Below are 21,752 nucleotides of genomic sequence, written 5' to 3' on the forward strand. Positions count from 1 at the left end.
TTTGTACATTGTTCTATTAATAGTGGCTAAAACATTAGCTCCAGCAAATGTGGCATATATTAAAATGGAGCAGAATTGAAAAGATCAGAAGCTGGTGTTCTTTTCCAGGCAAATACACGGATTTTGAGGGACTAGATACATTTCAGTTTTAAAACAACAGTAATTTCCTGGCTATCTCCAGATCCCTGACTAGAATGACAGTATTTTTAAAAAGACGGTGATGTAACGACCAGATTCACTAAATCTCAACAAACAGACACACATACCCCACCTCTCTATGTTTCCTCAAGCTGCTGTGATGTTATCAGGAAGGAAACTTTTTCATCATTCACATTTGTGTAACAGACCCTGTGCTGGAATTAAGCTTCATTTTACCTCCTAATTTTCCCCAAACTAACTGAAATCATTATGTGATTAAATCCCCGCCTCACCCCCCAGCCCAGCACTTCTGCTTGCAACATGCCTAGAAGCCTTACTTAATCTCACCTGCTATCCAATTAAAAGCCTCTCAAAAATTCACACCTGTGCTAATTGTAGATTCACATCACTGCTTTGTAGTCATTAAGTCTATGAGCTAAAGTTTTTATGAGTGCAACTTATCTAGTTTATCAACAAAATGCTGGAAGGTTTACGTGCTAAAACAAGATAATCAGTATTCATGCTTCAAGATTTCAGCAGGGGTCAGAAAGGAATTATCTTGTCTTATGAAGCATTTCAAAATGGCTAATTATGTTTGTTCATAAAATTTGGTCCTAAAACAATTGAAATCAGAGTAAAAGCTTTTGAACTTTTAACTGTGAACAACTAATTTGGCTGAGGTGTTGATCATTTTATTCTTCAGTAAAGACCAAAAAGATACACTTTGAAAATATACAAAACCTATAACATATAAGTTTCCATCTCCATGTGGCTTGCAAAGGTTGGAAACGTACTGTTGAGAGACAATTGTTGATGAACCTATATTTCTATGTATGTATGTGTGCACAGATGCATATTCTCTAAGAGACACATGATTTTAAAGCAGTGGTCCTCTCAGCTCACAGAACCAAGTCAAGGTTGTTAAATATTATCTGTTTGCACACAGTTGCCAAACGCATCTTGTAGATCCCAAAGATACAGTATTCAAAGTCTAAAATATTCTATTTTGCTAGAGATTTTTTTTTTATAAAAAGAAGTTTCTTCACCCTTATACAGCAGCAATCTCCTAGCAATAGAAAACCCATCTAGAACCTTAGACAGATGAGGACAAATGAAAACAGAGCAATGAGAGAGAAATACTTGTAATTCAGCCAGGAACCTTTTTTTTTTCCTAATGGATTCTTGCTCCCAATCCACCCAGAGTAAATCAACGGGCATACTACAGATGGATCAGCCGTGGTAAACATATACAGCTGCACATATCTGTTACACAGGTGCTTGGTTTTAGACTTGCTGGCTAGCCAAGAGCAGTCAGAGTTTTTGGCAAATGCCCGTAGTTCCATGGATTGGAAGAGAAAAGACAGTGAGAAAGTAGTCAGCTGGCACTAGCACTTTCCATAGCAGCCCCCAAGCCTGAGCCAAACCTGCCGGTCTCATTCCTCACCCCATATTCTGAATCGCTGTCAAATTCCTAAACTTATTTTGCAATTCAGTGGGAGGTTTTTTGGCTGGAGTTACTGGAACAGAGACACTGGGATACTTAGTACTTCTGTGTACAGTATTAAGCCCTTCAATTGTTGACCATTCTGGGGCAAAAGTGCTTGTGTGTGGTTTTTATGGTCTTTTTTTTCAGCCCCCCCCCCCCCCCCTCCCCCCCGCTTTGGTTTTGAGTGAGGTTTTTTCCACTCTTTTTTTTTTTTTCCCCCCTCAGCTTTTATTTTTTCCCCTCATTTGGGCTTTTTTCCTCTTGTTTTTTTTGTTGTGTTTTGGGTTTGTTTGGTTTTTTTTTTTTTTTTTTCCCCCAACTGGAGGGGAAGTAAGGGCAAGAACCCTCTGTGAGACAGGCTGGCATTTGGCAGTGGCAGCACAGGCTTCTCTTTACTAGCTGGACATGTTGCAGGTGTAACTGAAGTATGGTGACGTTCATGTCCCTCTAAATAGCTGCTGCTGATGTTGCAGAACTGGTGCTGAGCCAGTAGAAATGCATGAACCATAATCAAGCCAGAGAAGACAACGTTATGATGATGACAGAGACAAATATATATCTCTTCACTGTTAACATTACGTTCAGATTAATCTATGTTATATCTGCCTGTGACAACGGGCCAAATCACTTGCTGATGATCTGTTGTGATAGGAACATTAGAGAGGCCTACAGAGGTCATAATAAGCTTATACATCATGAAATAGATACACATTTTTCTGACATTTCCATCAGTTTTTCATAATCTAAGATAATTTTCTTTCCAACGCTCTACTTAATATTTTTTAAAAAAGGGACTTGTATTCCTTATGTTGCAAAGATACCTTTCCAAATATGAACTGATAGAGTTTTGCCTCCACTTCTTGATATTAAGAGACACATAAGAGTTGTCTATTCATGAAGATCTAAACTGGGCATGTATATCTATGTGTTTATAGGTAGTAATCTCTGCTCTATAAATAGCCTGAGCCTCTAGTGACCTGAGAGGGCCAAAAAGCCAGGCTTCCCCTTAAGCAGAAATTTGGCTTTAACAGTATGATAAACCTAGAGTGATGGCCAGGGCTTAGGACAGCAAGGCCTGATCACCCGTCCCAAAAATCCAAGCTATGAGTGTAAAATCTGCAATTGGGAGGAAGCCTGGAAACCTTGGGGGCATCTTAGTTCTGCTAGAGACAACTTTTGGGGTCTGAGGGCTCCTGTTCAAAGCCAGAAAACTTCAACCTTAGTTGGTCCAGCTATGCAGACCAGGGTGCCCTAGACCAGGCACCCTGAACACCCCTACTCCTCCAGTTTTTGATACTCCAGCAGGAGCACAGATGGGATTTCATTCAAATAATGCTTAACTTTACTGAAAGCTTATCTAATCCAAATTCCTTTAGACAAAACATTTAAAATGCAAAACCTGGTAGTTTTAATTAAACAGAGTTTTGCTGGGAAATTTCTGACTTCAGTCCACTTATGAGTCTCTCTAAAATATGTGTGAAATGTCTGTAATTTAATCAGCATGCTGTTAGCTTATAAACCTAATGACAACTGGTTTAATGCCAACATTTTTGTTGGCACTGCAGTTCATTTTGTTATAATCTTTCAGCAACTCTGGGACTAAATTCAGAATTCTTGCTTTGGATATCAAGAATGGTAAGAAAGAATCAACACATTTTCTTTGGTTTCACAGAGAAACCTTGGTTTCTTCCCTCTTTTGAGCCAAAAGAAAACATTAATTAACAACATTACATCTTCAGGGAGGTCTGGGTGAGATAGCCCTCTAATGTGTAATCAGCATTTTAAGCAATGACACAGTATCCTCAAACAATTTCCAGCATAAGTTTGTTTGACCTTTAGTTTGAAACTACCCACAATGGGGACTGGTTTTTTTTCACTCTTCATTACCTTAGCCACTTCCATCCAAGTACTCAAGGCTTTCCTATTTTTTGCATAAGTGTGGGATATGAATATATGACTACATGATATATTGATTTCATATGAATGATAAATGGAGATATTATTTCCCAGCATATGAAAAAATACAAAGCTAGCAATTTATTCACACCAAGAACATCAGTAAAACCACACTTCAAAAAGTTGTTTAACCTTTATTTTAATCTGCTTTTCTTTCCTCTTCCCTCCACCCTCATTCCTTCTTAGGAACATCACAAGCATGGTATGCATACTGTGGAAAGGATATTAGCCTTCAAATAGACGTTATCCACCCTAGCTCACAGTACATACAGACAAAGGACACCTTCCCAGCAAAATATTTTACAAACTGCTTTGCAATTCGCCCTTCCCAAAGGTTATTTGTGTATTTTAATTAGCTCAAGTTTTTTTCCCCCCATTGATTAGGCTGATTAGACAGTGAAATATAGCTAAGAGAAGGATAGCAAAATAGACAAATACTGCTTTTATCGTGCTTGGGTGTAGCTGATGCTGTGAAAGCTCACTGTGGCAGATCAGCACCCAACAGGTCTACGAGCCACACCACATATATAAAATGGGGAGTGCCAGAATGGGCTCAGTGATGGACTGGAAGTTCATCCCTCTGTGACTTTTCTAGTAGCTCATCTCTGGCATGAGGAATATCCAATAAATAACCAATACACTGTAGATTGACACAGCTCTCCATGCAAATATTAATAGCAGTAACTATGCTAATGTATGTAATGAACTAATTACCCGTGGTATAAACATGAAGTGCTGCATGAAGAGGGCTTTTTAATCCCAGATAATTTCAAGTTTTAATCAGCTTGCTCAAAAAGAACCACGTTTTTTGATTGCACAGCTTTGATTGTGTTCTCTGGAAATACTGTGCTAAAAGGTGGTTTTCCATAATTTAGTCAGGAAATAATTGTATTCTCTTAGAAATAACTATCATCTCTTGCAGAACTTGGCCTTTCTGCAAAAATAAATCCTTGCAGTGTAGGTATCCTGTGTGGTCAAAATGATGGCCTGAAAGAGAACACTCTCTGTTCATTATCTAGATCTCTTCAGTCTACTCAATTCAAGAAGGAATTTTGCAAGAGCTCGCAATCACTAGAACAGAAAATAGATGCACTGTAATGCTATTACATTTACAGAAAGCTTCAGGATAATTTATTTATGAGATGGGTTGTTGCTTTTACATACTCCTTATGTTTATCAAATTTTTGGCATTTATTCTTCCCAGTTGGGCCAGTGAAAAGCAGCCAATTAAGGTGTTATTCAGGCATAAAACTTCCAACCCCATCCAGAAGCAGGGAAGTAGGAAGAAGAATTACCCAAGGGTTGTTTGGTTTTTTTTTTTTTTAGAAGCTCCTAATAGATTTGGCTCAAGCAGGTAGAAAGGGGTATAGGAGATGCCTATTTGCATGGTAACTAGAGCTCACTTGACCATGTCAAAGAGCTGGTTCCTTCCCACCAAGGTCACAATGTCCCTCTGCAGTGACATCCTTCCCCAAGAGGAGCAAGGGCTTTGCAGCCAGGTCCTACTGTCCTGCTGAGAGCTGGCTGGCTGAGCAGGGCTTTCATGGATGATTGCTGATGAACCTGCTGACATGCAGATCAATGATCTTCTGCAGGTATAAAAATTGTCTGACATGTTCCAGTAAACATGGAGCTGTCCCTCAACTAGGACACAACTCAGTGGACAAAAAATACCATAATTGGAGCTTACGTCCTTAGCAGAGACTTTTACCAGTTGAAGACACTGGGTGCCTGAGCAGGGAAAGATGTGAGTTTGTTACTTTGTGAATCTGTAGGTCTTTACTCCTTGAAAAGTGAGGATAGCAGAAGCATAGGCACCAGTTTTTCTGGCTTGTTTCACTGTTGCACAGAGTGCCGATGATTTAGACCTTCAATACATAGTTTGAATACTTTCCTACTATGGCTTTGTTCTACAGATTTGGCCATAAAGATGCAATGATTCGGGCTTTAATGGCAGTCTTAAAACTTTTTGGTCTAACAAGCAAATATCATCTGGTGTGTCCAGCAAAGTTATTATCTCTTTATGTTTATGTCAATTAAATTATGTCTGAAGCAAGGTTTAAGTGCGGTGGCATTACAGTTAAACATCAAACCCGATTGTGTTTTGCATGGCAAGTGTAAAACACTGCTATTTCTATTAAAAAAAATCCATTTTTCTATAACAGATTACATTGTTTCTTTGAAGTGTGAATTTAAGCAGCTAGTGTTTATAATAATATGTACATCATTAATCTTCAGACTTTAATCTCTATAGCCCTATTTAACACAGTGAAGCTTCAAAGGGTACGGATGCCTTATATTGTTTATTGAGATATGAGGTAAAATATAAATGAAAGATCTGGGGAATCAAAATTATATCCGTAACATTTTTTAAATCCGCATAATGTATTTAATGCTAGATGTGTTAGAAAGCTACCTGTATATTTGCCTGATGAGCAGTAATACGGACATACTGGAAAGGGTAAACATATTAATTAGAGCCTGCACATCTCTCCTTCTTGCTAGTGTAATCATTAAATTGATTTTTCCAGTCTGACATGTAATTGTTCCAGCGATGGAATCCTGCTTTCCACTCTCGTTCTGCTTCATCAATATTTCCTGTAAAACATGAAATGGGATACATTAATCTAAATTTGAATCTCTTTATATGCTAATTGAAAAATAATTTTGATTATCAATGTCATTTGCTCCAAATACATTGCAGGATGGTCTTTTGTCTCTTTTCTTAAACCTGGAATGACTGAAAATTCAGTGATTAATACTTTATCTTTAAATCAGGAAGGAAGGATTGCAAAGATATTCTGGCACACTGCATGCTAATAAATGTACTTATGTATGTGCTTGTTGCTTCTGTCCATAAAATTCATCATTTTAACATCACCTTTTTTTTTTTTTTTAAAATCCTCAAAATATTACTTTGGTTCAGTATACTCTACAGTGAAACCTACATATCCTAAAGACTACGCTACGCAAACTGAGACAGGTGCTTGCAGAGATACAGTGAAATCATAGCTTTGTTCCAGGCAATGACGGTACTGCCATCAGTTTCAATGGATTTCAATGGATGGCCAGGATTTTCACCCTACTGTGGAATAAATCCACAAGTTTAATGTGTAAGGGGAACAAGTTTGGAGAGGGATACTGTAAAATGTGCACTATGTCAACATGAAACCATCTTCTCTTTTCTTTCTCATTCTAGCCTATAAAGCATTTGCCGACTAATCCTCTGTCCCAAGGCAATATTTACTGCCAAATTTGTTACAGACATCAGAGAAGAGGGTGAGGATAAGAAGAGTAATAAAAATATATCATTTTACAAGGTTCCCAGAGTATTTTACGGACAGGGATCACTTCCTTCGGTCCCAGAAGGTAATTAATGCTAGGGAGAAATGCAGTGACCTTGCAGGAACAACCCATATAACAACTAAAGGAAAGATAACGTATGTAGGCTGTATCGCATACTGTGGCTTATTATTTTGGATCAGTCGCAGACTTTTTCTTAAAGTGTAGAAGCCATTTATAATCTATGAATGCCTTTATTCATTCTGGACCTAATTATCTCAGTGTCCCATATTGACATAGCTTGCTTCCAGAAAAATTTGGTAATCTTGTTTGTGAGATAACAGTTCCATGGTTTCTTTATGCTCTTTTGACTTTATGTTCTTCTGCTGCAGTAGACTATAGGTCCTTTCCCTCCATAAATACACCCTTTTCCCCTTTTTTATGATCTGCCAGCACTGCAAGTTTAACTGGTTATGTGAAAATGAAATACTTTTGTGTTTTACACATCAGTAGTAGAAAATATTCTGGAAAGAGAGTCAACAGATTCAGAGATTTAGTTTGGAGAAGCATCCAGTAATTTGGTTGCTTATCTGCAGTTTAATTCAACATTTCCAAACCTGTTTGGTCTGGAAATCCAGATGGCAATTTAATGAGACTTTGAAATGAGATTTACATTACTTCTTGCTTTCAGTGAGACCAGAAATAAAACCAAGATACTTTTTCCTGGGGAGGGTCTGGACTTCTGTTTGTAGTCAAAAGGGAAAATGTGAAGAACAAATATAGAAAAAATTATTAAAAATTAACCGCACTCCTCTCGCCCAGTTCAAAGATGTAAATAAGCTTGGTTATATCAGAGACCAAAGAAAAGTTCAGAACATTTTAAATTTTTTTTTCTGCAGACCACAATGACCAATAACTCAAAGAGGATTTGTAAATGCTGGTAACAATAAAACCACGTTTTGATAACTAAGCTAGGCAGATATCCCTTTCAGAACTATGGGGAGAAGACATGCACAGCATTTTACTTTCCTGACTCCAAGAACTCGCCTTTGCATGTTTCTTAATTTAAAGATGTAGCCAAGGTCTTGGGTAAAGCCAAAGTTTCACATATATCAAATGGATTGGTAATTTAGAGCATGAAGCAGTACTAGTTTTACTTGGAGAAAAATTCCTCAACTGTGTTTCTTGTCTTACTCTTGATTATGGGTATCCGGTTTTATTTATCCAGGCAAAGCCTCCACTTATGAATTAAAAGAAACTCCTGTTCCTTCTTTAATTATTCAGGTTTAAATGTGTTTGAAGTCTGCCCAAATACTTTAGAAACTGGAATAGCTCTAGCATACACACATCTTCAATTAAAAGTCACTGTTTTAGAGTATAAATTATGAGGCATTTCAGTGCTTCTTAAAGATCGTGGTGAAGAAGTGAGTCAGCTAGAGAAAGCAGACAACAAGGAATTCAGAGTAGCCACCATTATGAATCTAAAAGACAAAAGGGGGAAGGAAAACACTGAAATAAGAACTTGGATTCCCATTTGTTTGCTTTTTTCAGTGATAAGATCCAAATTGAAGTCACAAGTCAATGCATCCCATTATCACCAACATCATCAATCTCTTTGAAGCAACCACCCATGACTTAGATGAGCTGACAGCTAGAAGGCAAAAAAAAAAAAAAAAAAAAAAGATTAGAGATTTCAACTTGACCGATAATTACAGCTCAGAGCACTGGGTTACTACAATGCACTGCAATACTACGGAAGTCAGCTAATAATACGGTGAGGTTATTTTGCTATATGTAGTCATTTAGGCAATCCCAAACTTTATAGTAATCCCAATTAGCCTCATGCAAAGCCCAGTAAAGTTTACAAGGAGAAAAGGGGATATTTCGGTAGGCGATGAATCATACCTCAGTGCTCAGAAAGGTCCCAGTTTAACAGACCAAAAAAATGAAAGTGCTTTTTTTATTCTTCAGCAGTGTCAGTGCAGACAGCTGGCACTTCTTTTCTTTCCACACAGGCATACAGCCCTGCTGTAATGCCATTAAAGTAAAAGTTAAATTTATCTCCATACCATCACTTGCTGAACTGCTAGATGTGCCAATAAAGTGCTAATCTTAAATGTATTTTTGTGGTATTAACATTAAGATTGGGAAAAAAGCCATATAGCAGTTATGATATAGTGTAATTAATAAGGGCTGACAAGTTAGAATTAATTTTTCTGTCCTCAACAGCTCATAAATACGGGTACCTGCAAACTTCTTGATTCATTAGTATGATAAATGCTACGAGTTTATCTGTGCTGTAGATTCTCATGGTGATAGTTTCTGCACAAATGTTCAGAAAGGAGAAAACAAATAGTACGTGTACTTCAGTATCTCAATTCAGTGTTCTTTAGTCACACACTCTGAATATCAATGATTTTTTAACTACAACAATATATTTGTTTTCATATGTATTTTTAAGGACTTCAGATTTTTTTTATTTTTTGAACTTTCTTCTTTCAAAAGTCAGTAGAGGTCTCTGGGAGATGAAATACTGTAAGGGCTGATATTTCTCCTATGACCTGGGATGCAAGGTACTGGAGTTAGAAAGAAATCGAATTGTTAAGGTACATAGTTTATTGCCCATAGGTGGACTGAGTACATCCTAACTTTGTTGGTGTGTTAATTTTGACTAGTTCACTTTTCTGCATGCATAATGAGTGCAGTATCTAGCTCTATGGAAATTGAAAACTAATTTTGATGTTGAATTTTCTAATTAGTTGCATTTTTAATATTCTTACTACCCCAAGTATTTAGCTCTATAGAATCCAGACACTATTTGGAGGATCATAGTAAATAAAATTATTTTGGTTTTTCACTGATCAAGAGGTTGAACTTTTCTCTGTCTCCTCATTCAAAGTCTTTTTAGAGTTGTTTTAAAATGTAATGTATTTACATTACCTACTTTGATGTTTGGTCTCTCTATAGATGAGATATGATGCAGTAATATCAAATAAAATAGAAAAATACGTATTGGGCACACTAAAACAGTAATGGAACACAAATGGAAAGCTTGGCTGCCTGCAGCTTTCCATAATCAAGAGGAAACGGGCACATATAAATAGTTAGGGCTCTAGATGCATTAAAGATTATGTTAAGGAGGTAGAGTCTAACATAGATGCTTTTATAATTATCATATGATTGCTCTAAAAGCTACTTAAGAGTCACTTACTGTTTACTGTCCCTCTAGTGTGTTTCTTTTAGAAACAGTCATCAGAAAAAGTTCTGGTGATTGTCCCAGTGCTCACTCCCTCAAATGAAATATTAAAAGCTGAATGCTCCCAGCTTGTCTTAGGGTGACTGGGAATGGAGGGTATTCTCAGTGCTTTCACAAGAGGGTTGAAACCTGTGTAGAAATTATGTCTAGTTGGAATTGAGAGCCCACGTAAGGCACGTCTTGGTCCAGTTTACTGGCTAGAGATTATTATTAAGCTAGACAGAAAGCTACAAGTTTTGACTCATGTCTTCAATTATAGTTTTATATATTGAAATTGAAGGGGAAGACATTGAGAAATCTTCCAAAATCATACAAAATACTTGAGATATTAAATCCAATATTTTATATATGTCTATTACTGTTATTTTAGTGTGTGAGGCTTTATTTTTTTCTTATTAGTTTTTCTCAATCCATAACCATGGTATTTTTTTTTTTTTAATATGTCAGATTTTGTTGCTTGAAGAAAATGGAAAATACCTAACTATAAACATGGCAGGGAATAACATTTTTCCTCTCTCATATATTTAATTGCCTCAAGGAACCTGTCTTACCCAGCCTGTCATGGAAACAGGCTTGCTCAGATGCTGAACACCTTTGGAGTTGGCCATTACATGTCGAGAAGAGCTCAGCAGGGGTAGCAAGCCTTGTGCTAGGAGTGGAGCAGTAGCTAAACAACTGCTTTGTTACCAAGAGCATCCATGTCAAATTCTAACCACTTGGCACAACAAGAAATCCCCCTGCAATTTCTGAAAAATAAGTTGGTTTGATTGTCCTCTTAAGGTTCTACCTGATATAATTCCACTTTGTCTATCTGAACCCTACTTGAACTATAACTTGCAATAATGATAACATATAAAAAATGCTTACTTCTTGTTCTCTGTCATCTTATATTATGTTAAAGCAACCTTTCAAATATTTGAAATATTTCAATGGAAGAAATTATAGAAAAGATAGACCCTCAGAAAATGAGGAAATAAGTGTATTTATGTCATGCACTGTCCTTTGGGCATAAAAGGAGATAGAAATGCAAAATAATATTTCAGTGAAGAAAATTATTACAATATAAATTATTATTTCATGTTTGTAACCAGAATCTTAAAGATATGTTTATCAGAACTGTATAAGATTGTATAGGGGAAATAAATATAATAACATAGTATTTCTGGTACAATATTTCAAGGGTTGATAGATGTAGGTACATGGCAAAACAGCACTACTTCTTGACAATATCCAGGCGTGATGGTTCTTTCCTTTTTTGCTAAAAATATGCTCAGGATTTTTTAAAATCAAATTACGTAAATTTATGTTGTAAATTACTGAATATGGCAAAGTGATGTATTTATGCCTCCTGGCAGATCCACAGTGTTGCTTTGTCATTCTTCATACCACAGGACCATGCAAAGCAACTCTACTGTCCTGCCAAGGTGTGCTGGGCTATGTCTGGTGATGTGCTCTCTTCTGCTCTGTCACAGAGCGTTTGGTTGTGCACAGTCCATTTGCAAGACACACGCTACTCAATAGGGGTTCACAGACAGGTTAAAGAATTATGTAAAATAGTTCAGTTCCCCTGGCTCAGCATAAAGGGCTTGTCAGAATTTTTGAAACCTCCCTAAAATCCATCCTTAATTTGGTATACTGTGATTTTAAAATCGCAGCGTATGCTTTATAAATTATTCATTTACCTACTGATTTTGCTTCTCTTGATTTAATTGAAAAACATCTATTGAATTGAGAGGGTATAAAAGTTGAGCCATAATACAGTTATAGGCTCAAATGAGGAAGGAATAAATTATTTCAGAAAGAATCATCTGTGCACCATGAAAGTTTACAAATTTTTAAGACTAACATTCAAACTGAATCTTAGAGAAAGCTTGTAAATTACCAATTAACATTTTAAAAGTGTATCTTATTTTTGAAATGAGACTTTCCTCCCCACCCCAGACAAACTGCAGAATGCCATTCCAGAGCTGCAAAATCACTTTATAAAACCAATTCCTTTCGAAGTCCAGAAGCACAGAGGCTTGGTCTGTCTGGTGGGCTTTGCAAAAACAGTGGCATAAGGCTTCTAAAGAAAATCCAAGTCCTTTCTGTTCAACTGAGTTTAAAGTTTCAAATAGCCCATTGTACTTTTCTAGGTAGTGAAATCTCATAAATTTAGTGTATACACAGTCAGGCACAAATCAGTTCTGTTTTGCATAGGCAAATCCTGAAGTCTTTGGGTTGTTGTCAATGGCTAACACTCTACAAATAAAACACAAGGTGCTCTCATGTGAGATGTAGAACAGATGCTGCCCTGCTTGGCAGCAGCAACACACTTAATATCCTCTGTGGATTAGTTGCATGATAATATAATCCCGTAAATAATTGATAATATAATCCCAATATAACATCCCACAATGTACCTCAGATACATGAAGCTTATATGGAACATCTAAAGCCTCCAGAGATCCCAGTGCAAGCTCCCCCCTTAGCAACATCTCTCCTGCTCTCTCCAGCACCCCAGGATCCCAGAGCCAGGCAATGCCAAGACCCTTGCAGGGGGCAGTTTGACAACAGAAGTTTCCAGCACTCTAAAATGTCTCACATTGTGGCTGCATCTGCATTTTGGGGCCCGAGAAGCTCCACACCACATAAATCGTGGGCCTTGGCCTGTCCCCAGGTTTTGTCCTAGGATATAACAGGGTGCCACAGGGTGTTGAGCCCATGGCCAGAAGCACAGGGCACATTAGACACCCTCACCACAGCATGGACAGTTTTGTCCAATCTGAACATCTCATGGAAATTCAGTTAAAAATAGGAATTTAAAGGTTTAAACTCAAGTATCATGTTAATATCAAGCAAATGATCCTTGTATAAAAGTTCTAGAAAAGCATCTAAAAAATCATCTTTACCTGTCATTTCCAGGACTTTGGGAAAAAAAATATTCCAGAATCGACACTGCTGAGCACGCAACTTTGTCAGTATCTCTGAAGTGTCGGTATTTAATGTCAAATATTTTTGTTCAGTACTAGTGAAGACTGGCCATCTTGTTCCATTAATCAGGGTCCCATTTGGAGTTCTAAATGAGAAAAGAAGCATTTCATCTAGAATGAGAAATTACCTCAGCACATCAATAAAACATTATTTGGTTTTTATTTAACAGTTATTTCAGCTTAAATATGTTAGTTTGGAATTACTGAAGTATACTTTGGTAAGTAACAGGAAAAAAGGAAGGTAAATTTGATTTAACTTCATTTGAAAAAAAAAAAAAAAGAAAATAATTTGTATTCCCCTTTTTGGGTGTTCTGGATTCACTTAAGGGGAAAAAAGTTAATAAACAGCCATACACAAACTACACTTGTTGAATCGAGATTCTCACAGAAGCTGTAATTTATTATGGATGACTTAAGAACAAACCAACCAATCAGTCTGGGAGGTTGAGTTGTTTATGTTTTAGTTTGAATGTTGCTGATCCCTTCAGATAGACAAATAGATTGGACTAAATAGCTCAGATAAAAATGCAAGTAAAGGTACAAATAATGTCTAAACTTTGGATAAGAGCTGTATTGGGAGAAAAAAAGGACAATATGTAGTATCTACATGACTAGAGGAAAAAATAATTGGTTTAAGTGAGTAGAAGAACAAGATGGGGAGCATTGCATTAGGGAACAAATGTGACAGAATATGATTTTCAGAAAAATCAGTACATTTATACTTTAAACAATCATAAATCACCATTAGCTTAGAAGAGGTTAAGAATACAAATTAAACATCTTATTGCATTGCAAGCAGAAGGACTCATTTTCTTTTCTGGAAGCTGGTATCAGGGAATCTGGGGTTTAGGGCTGAACAACAGTAGTTGATGATTCTTGGTGGGATAAATTAAGAGCACTGTTAGTTAAGTTAATTTGGTTATCTCTACTTTACTTTTCACCAAGACTCTTCCCAGAAGACAGTGGTCAGAGAGGAGTCCAGGGCGTGTGGAGCCCACTTGAGTTCTGCTTGCCAAGAGTAGGAGCAAGGTACCGGGTGTAGGTGGGAGCAGTCGGAGCACAAGATTCAGCTGCTGAAATAATATCAATATCTCTTAGTTGATTTGGAACCAATCAAGTGTTCGGCCCATGTTTTAGTATTCTGGAGTCTTTGGCATTGACTGCTTACATGATGTTAGAGTAAGAGATTCAGCATATTTCCTGAATTGCTCACTTCTTTACTAATTTTTCTTTACTAATTCAGCTCTGATTAACCTATGGCACCGTTTTTAACTGCACATTTATTTGTGGCTCATAAGAATGATAGCTTAAGCAGAGCTTGCACTTCAGTTCAAGAGCAGAACGCTAACGGTGCTGTCAGTATTCATTTAAAAGCTTTTATGCTATGAAAAAAATCATGACATTCCACATTATAATTTACAGGTGTGGGGGGATTACACAATGGCTACAGATGTATTTTACTAAAAATGATTGAAAGATCTGTCAGATGAAAACAGCATTTTGAAATACATGAACCTGCTGATTATGACATTCTCTGCATTTCAAGGAATTTTCCTGTTCAAAGAAATGTCCAGTAATTTCCTTTTTAGCTCCATTATTGAAAATTTCCCAAGTTAAAAACTAGCTCCCAGTTACAGCAAAACAGAGATCACAGGAGTATAATTTTTAACTGTTAAGAACAAGTTATGATTATAACCTCGTTGTTCTATCATAATTGCTGTTCATTCCTTCTTGCTAATAACTTCATGATGAGAATTGCAGTGCCCACAATAAGCTGTAAAATTCCATGTTCTTTGCACCAAACTCAAAGTTTAATAATATTCATATTATTATAAAATAAAAAAGTATTGTGAGAATATCTTTACTGAACAGAAGGGAATCCAATACACTGCACAACCTTGTCTCTGCCCATCTATGTTTGGATGGACAATCTTTGCTGACAGATTATAGGAACTTGCTGCTACTGAAACAAAGCTCAAAATTTCCACAGAAACCTCCATCCTATCATCTTTAGCAATTCCTCAAAACTTTGTCCTTTCATCTTCTGGTACCAGTCAATCATGTCTTCTTCAGTATGTTCCAGTTTTGTCCACCTTGGTGCTGTCAATGAGGCCTGAAGGTGTGTCCTGAAAGGGCTTGGGCCACACACATCTTCAGGACAGACCTCTATCTTGTGCATCTACCTTGTCAAACACTAATCACCCTTCTTAGACCTCTGCCCATATCTATAAGCTCCAGTCAGGGAAGATCTTCATTTTGTAAAATGTGAGGTTCTTCACCGAATATTTCAGAAAGAAGCTAACTCCTTTTCTACACATTTTTTTTATGTTTACAGGAGCAAGTCTTATGGCAATTAAGAAATACAATTATTTGAATTGCTTCCAGAGAATAAATGCAAGAGAGAAGAGGAAAAAAACCCAACAAACAAACAACCCCCCAAAACCCCACAACCCTGTATTTAAACTTTAGTGTAAACAGAATTTGCTTCATTATTTCAGCTATGTTTTTTCTTTGCTTATGCCCTGAAGTTGTAAGCTGGACTCTCTCTACTCTGTGATAGTGGTACGGCAGTTCATTTATAGTTAATTATTTTAAGATATGTCTTTAAGGCAGTAAAACTTTTTTTCTCATTAGCTCAAAAAACAGACTGCCTTCGTGGACTCAGTCTCCAGTAAAGCTTCTCTCATGCTCTCCCTTTACACAAACATGTGCTCTCCTTGAAGTTCATGAGCCTTATTTAATCTTATGCTCAGTGGAAGTTGCTTGATATTACTCATTGTTACTAAGATCAGGTTCTCCTCCCTTTGGGTATTGTATGTCCATAACTGTCAAAATGTTTAATTCTCAAGACTCATTTACAGCAAGCGTACTAGATTTAACATAGGAGTGAAGAGGGTTTTAGAGGAGTTTATTCACTGATCATTCCTGTATATTTAATGTTCATCTTCAACAACTTTAGAAAGTTAATTTGATTCAGCTACAACCACCTGAACACAGTTCTGTTAATCATAATAAACATACAGACATTACTATTCTCATTAATATGATCAATATAGCCAGAAATACTAGTTCACTGCATATTTATTAATATTCACATAACATTACTTTTACAGATAGTTTATCATACACATACACAAAAAAATGTAATACATCATCTAAGTTGGGGTTTTTTTGTAAGCATTCATGATATAAAGTACCTGTAAAATATTCACTTTATTTTTGTGAGTGAGCTCTGAATAGTTTTCACTCTGCTGTGGTATCACCATTTAACAGAGATGTTCTTTTGTATTGTTAAGTTATATTTTGATATAGTCCACAATGAAAAATTTTCTCTGATAAGTCTCCTGAAAACAGTTTTAGGCATCATTTACCTTCCTAATGAGTGTTGTAAACACTAACTGTACCACACGCCAGCTTAGATTGTCCCAAGCTTTCCCTGTATTCCTATTTAGCTGCTCTATTTGTAAATGGATCAGGTTAACATGTTGGGTGTTTCTCTAGAGGAAAAGAAAAACAAAACCCACATCATTTTAGCTGTCTAACACAGATGAATTATACCAACCCAAACTCACTAAGAGATTCACAGGCTGAAACACAATTTTACCTCCAGTCCCCAGTAGCCCCTTCCTCCAGACAGAAAAATATTTGTTCTGCCTGGCTGAAGCTGTTCATAGAGATATTGCTCCCCGAGAGGAAGCGTACACTAATTTCACCTGAGCAGTGTGTTGTTGCTCTTAATTGTCTCTTCAGTTGCAGCTGGCTTTCCTCTGACCCACTCTGAGAAGGGCTCAGAGAACTCGTTTTCCTACAGCTCACCCTGGAGAGGATTTCCCGTTCCTCTCGGCTGTGTGGGGCCACGGGCTGGTGGCCCCTCCGTGCACAGCCTCCCTCCCTCCTGCGCTCCCCAAGGCAGCAGCAACCCTGCCTCTCACAGGCACTTAGTAAGGCAATTTCTTCCTCTGTGCCTTCTGCAGGTTGTCGCCAGGCTGGCATTTTGATGGCATGTGTCTCGTTAGCCGAACGGGTTGCCCCCTGAGATTAATGAAAGGTTATGATAATGCTGCTGCACCCTCCGCTTCCCCCGCACTGTAAGAATTGAAATCAAATGGAGACCTGTTCCTCCTTGGTGAGACTTTATTGACTTCACTCTGGTTGTAACCGCTAATGCTTATTTTCAATGTGGCCCCCTTTTCTTTTAAACAGCTGGTTCAAAGGGAGGAGAGAGTGAATGTGAATCATTTTTATTAGCTTTCATGGTTCCTTGTAGCTGTCAGGCAGCACTGGCAATCAGCTGTTTTTCATGGGATGGCGTTTTACCATGTGTTACCATGGGCACAAGATAACAGGGAGGGGAAACGGCCTTAGAGCAAATGCAGCAGCAACAATAACCCCGTCCTTCCAGATTTTCTACAGTTGTATTATGAAGCCTTTCAGAATTATGGAAATAGTCAGTTTAGCATCAAATAAGAAGCGTACTGTAAATGTTCCACCCCAGGGGTAGCTCTGGGAATGAGGGACAGTCCAGCACGTGCCTATACTGCAATCCAAAGGAGCTGGGGAAGCTCACGCAGCTGTACCCAAGGTGGCTTCAGAGCAGCCACATGAAGGCTACCGCAGCACAGCGTGGTTTCCAGTCCAGCAAACCCCGGTGCAGCAGCCCAGTACAGGTATAAAACCTGACAGGACTGAATGTAATTAATAATGTCTTTGTGCTTGTAGAAACACAGAATGAACTGCTTTTTCTGTAGCATTGTAAATTTTGGTTGTGTTGTCTCCTAATACATTTTCTGCCAGGTGAAAGGGAGTAAGATAGCACAGGGTAGAGAAATCCAAGGTTCAGGAAAAATGAACAAGAAGACAAGAAGACATCAGCTGGGCGATAGGATTAACAGTTGATCTCAGAGAGTAAGAGGCTAGAACCAGAGTTATGTGGTTTACAACAGAAGTAAAGATGCCAAACTATCAACTGGCACCACAGGTTAAGCTGTCACTGTGCCACAAGTAAACACGCCTGCTTGCTTTAACGAAGTTACAGGTAGATTTAAAAAAAAATGATAGGATGGTAAGGGCTCCTGGATAACATCATCACGTCATGGGTCCCCATCAAAGCTCTGGTGTCCAAATCTTTGGTCCTTTGAGGGACAGGCTAGGCCAGCCTCTTGTGCTTCTTCTGGCAGTATGGCTAAAGCTTGTGTCCCTCCTGCTCATGCCTCAATCAAGAAATGATCCTGTTGACTTCAGAGGAGTCACGATGGAGATATCCTACGCTTTGAGGAAAGGCCACAAGATTTGTATCTTAAAAATTTATCTCAGTTTTACCATTGCTTTATTAGTTGTGTTGTGTAGGACACATCCATTAATCATGCTGGCACTAAACATACCCAATCAAAATATCTTTATTTGTCTAATGCAAATGGATGAAATGTGGGGGTTTAGTGTTGTTTTTTTTTTCCCCAGCCTGGAAGAAAATAGTTTGTTGTTTTCCGTCTTCTCCCCTTGGACAGGAGGGCACTCAGAATGAGCCGGAGAGCTGACGAGGAGCACCAGGCACGCCTGTGCTACCTCAGCCCTCTGGAGCAGCACTCGCTGCAGAGGGGCGGGAAGTGTTTGGGGCATTAGTCAGGCAAATGTATCCAGATGTCTCACATAATTTCTAAAGGCCACGATGCACGATATTTATACCTGTGTTCATTTTCTCATTGCAACACAATGACTGCCAGGTTAACAGCAATTTTAGGCTGTGGCGTGGTCCCCAGGGGGCTGACAGAGTAGCAACAGTGCATGTTTGTATAAGGCTTTGATCACATGTTACGACTGGGAGCTTAAAAGATACTTTCCAGCCCAGTCCTATTAAAAAGAAGAGCAGATTTTATTGTTAAGTACTGGTGGAATCTTCTCAAACCCTCAAACAATTTGGCTTAATGCTGGTTTCTTCATACCAGGCTATTAGTTTCAGATGACTCACTGTTAAGTAGACACTGGAGAGGGCAGTGAGGTTGAAGACTCAAAGTCCTTAACCTGAGCAGCAGTCCTAGCTATTGGAACAAAGAAAATGAACCTGTTCTGGAAACTTTCCTTAGAAAGGTTAGCAAGGCAAAAGATGAAGAAATATCTGTAACACCTGTAAAAAACCCCTGTTAACTGTACAAACATCCCCAGAGGCTCTAATTACTGTATAAGTTTTCTGTTCAGAGATTGAGACCTGTATAGTGAAAGGCTCTCACTGCGTGAATACGTGGATTGCCTCTGATGCAATATCACCATCAATTGGGTCCACCTATGTATGATTCAGTATAATGAATTTATTCTTAGATTTTTAAAATTCAGAACATTTTCCCAAGTCAGCTAATTATCTACTAAAATGATTTGATGGACTCCCTGGATGAAATCTTTACATTATGCCAAAATATTTTACATTAAATTGTACACTTTGAGGCTTTTGTTATTAGAAACTGCAAAAGCAAAGACAAGATGACAGGGGCATTTTTCTGTCCATTACCCAAATTTTATGAATTAGCCCATTTAGAATAACAAGACAAGGGGAAATGTCACCCCTAAATAAGTGAATTGGAAAGCTGACACGCTATCACTTCACAAATACATATATTACTTTTGATGTCTCTACTGCTACCAGTTAGTGGTCTTTATACATGATGCTGCATAACAAGTTACCTTGCTAGTTTTTATTTAATTGGGAGACCTCTTCAGAGTATTCCTTAATATCAGCTACTCACTAACCATCCTATCTATTGAACTTATGTGGACTCTCTGTACAAATGCGTTGTCACACTTAATATTTTATTTTAAAATATTCTCTTAAGGTCTTTATCCTCTTAGACTAATGGGAAAGACAGCAGCTATCTAATCTATCAGTTGAAAAGGGTGAGTGGTGCCATTTATAATAGCCAAGTTCTAAAAACTACTGTACTGAAAGGTGACATCTCAGACACGGGTATTCTCAGCCTGTGCAATACTGGATGATTGCAAAGCATCCATGATCATCTGTTTTATACACTAAGCTTCCCTAGAGCCTCGTGGCAAAAATTGCAAAAATCACTGGTTCTGTTTCTGTGATGCTTGAGCCTTACCCAGATTCCCACTGTAACGAATGAAAGGACTCATAAGATTGAGTCTGAGAGAGGTTGCAGATTTGAATCCTTCAAATTACTTTTCCTCAGCAGCTGTTTATGGGAAGTTCATTATATTCTGTTGTGCTCAGTTCTCACTCACAGATCACATACATGAGTTCATAATCTAGTGACTATAAAGTGCCTCTGAGCCTCAGCAAAAGGAAACTGCTTTGCAAGTTATATTGTAGGTAAATATTATTTCTTCTGCTGATCCTTGAAGAAACCTGTAGGATCCAGCTGGCATACTTTTTAACTGACAGAAACTGGAGAAGGACCTTTGCAGCTAGGCTTTCTTACATCTTCACAGGCTAAAAAAAGCTCAGGATATTCCTTCCAGATTCCAGCTTGGTGACAGCAGTTGTGTGTTTAAATGTCTTAAACTATAAATTCTCGTGGTATGTGCTATTACAACCAATATCGGTTTCAGGAAATGAAGCAACAAGCTGTTGCTTCTTTTTTGTTCTTATTGTGTTCTGCTCAAAACAGCCTCAATGAAGCACCCATCAAGTTGAAATGATTCTTGCTTGTGAATGTCTTGGTGAATTCCTGCTATATATAAGGGATTGGCAAGGTAGGTCTTAAGGTATTGGCCATAAATAATATAGTATTTGAGAAATTTAGATCCAGGATGTTCTGCCTTAGCTCTTTGGGCATGCTTGCAATGCATTTAGGAGCTCAGTGCCTCAAATCCCTGGCTCCTGGACTGGAGTCTGCTCTGGTATCAGGGGTAATAATGAGCTGGGTCAACTGAGCCGGGGCTAATGAGCCCTTCAGACCCTGTCTGTGCATGCCTAACCTCCTGGGCCCATGCTGGCACTCCTGCACGTAGGTCTGCTCTGCTGTGAAAATGTTTCAGCAAAGCTTGGTACTATTTCAGCAACCTGCCCCAAACTGCACCATCTTTATAACATAGGATGGGATGTGATTCTTATACGAGGTCTGGAACATCAGTCCGACCATTCTGTCTCAGAGTCATTAGAAACTTCAAAGTTTCAAGTTATATCAAGTTGTAATGTCCTTTCCTGAGCAACTGGTAAAGTTAAACATAACCAGATCTTTCTCTAAATTTAGTTTAATTAATAATGAAGATCCACACTGATTTAAATGAGAGCAATGTCCCAATATCCTCTGGGTCCTGCTGAGTGAGGACCAACAGACCTTTGTCTCCTGTCCTCTCAGTGAGTCTATACTATGGCCCTAAAGCCCTGACAGTCAGAGATCCCTCAGTATCTCTGATGGTACGTCCCAAATACATGCATGTTCTGCACTGTTTTGAAGAGGGTGTAAAGAAGAGACTGAGACCATGCTGAATCTCACAGCTTTCTCATCAAAGAGTATTATTTCTGGCCAAAGAAAAGAAAACAGCTCTGAAAATTGAAAGAGTCTATGATGCTGGAAGCTGCCACAGTGAGAAGAGTGATTAGCAAGAGGAAAAAGAAAAAAAAAAACAGCGAATAATCTTCAACCTCCTGGTATAACTTCAAGAAGACAGAAGATTTGAAGCTAAATTGACTTCAGGGAAATGGACGAAA

General features: G+C 38.1%; 1 protein-coding gene across 1 annotated transcript in view; it reads right to left on the reverse strand.

The window, feature by feature from the left end:
• Window positions 1-3,698: 3,698 nt before the first annotated feature.
• The window catches only part of BCHE (butyrylcholinesterase), a 33,930-nt gene continuing 15,876 nt past the window's right edge, over window positions 3,699-21,752 (reverse strand). The window contains exons 3-4 of the mRNA XM_074878455.1: window positions 13,010-13,176; window positions 3,699-6,178 (exon numbers count right to left, since the gene is read on the reverse strand). Coding sequence (XP_074734556.1) covers window positions 6,051-6,178; window positions 13,010-13,176 — 295 coding nt within the window. The 3' untranslated portion in view covers window positions 3,699-6,050. The remainder of the gene's footprint in view (window positions 6,179-13,009; window positions 13,177-21,752) is intronic.

This window comes from Strix uralensis, chromosome 9, assembly GCF_047716275.1.
Source record: "Strix uralensis isolate ZFMK-TIS-50842 chromosome 9, bStrUra1, whole genome shotgun sequence".
Classification (NCBI taxonomy): Eukaryota; Metazoa; Chordata; class Aves; order Strigiformes; family Strigidae; genus Strix; species Strix uralensis.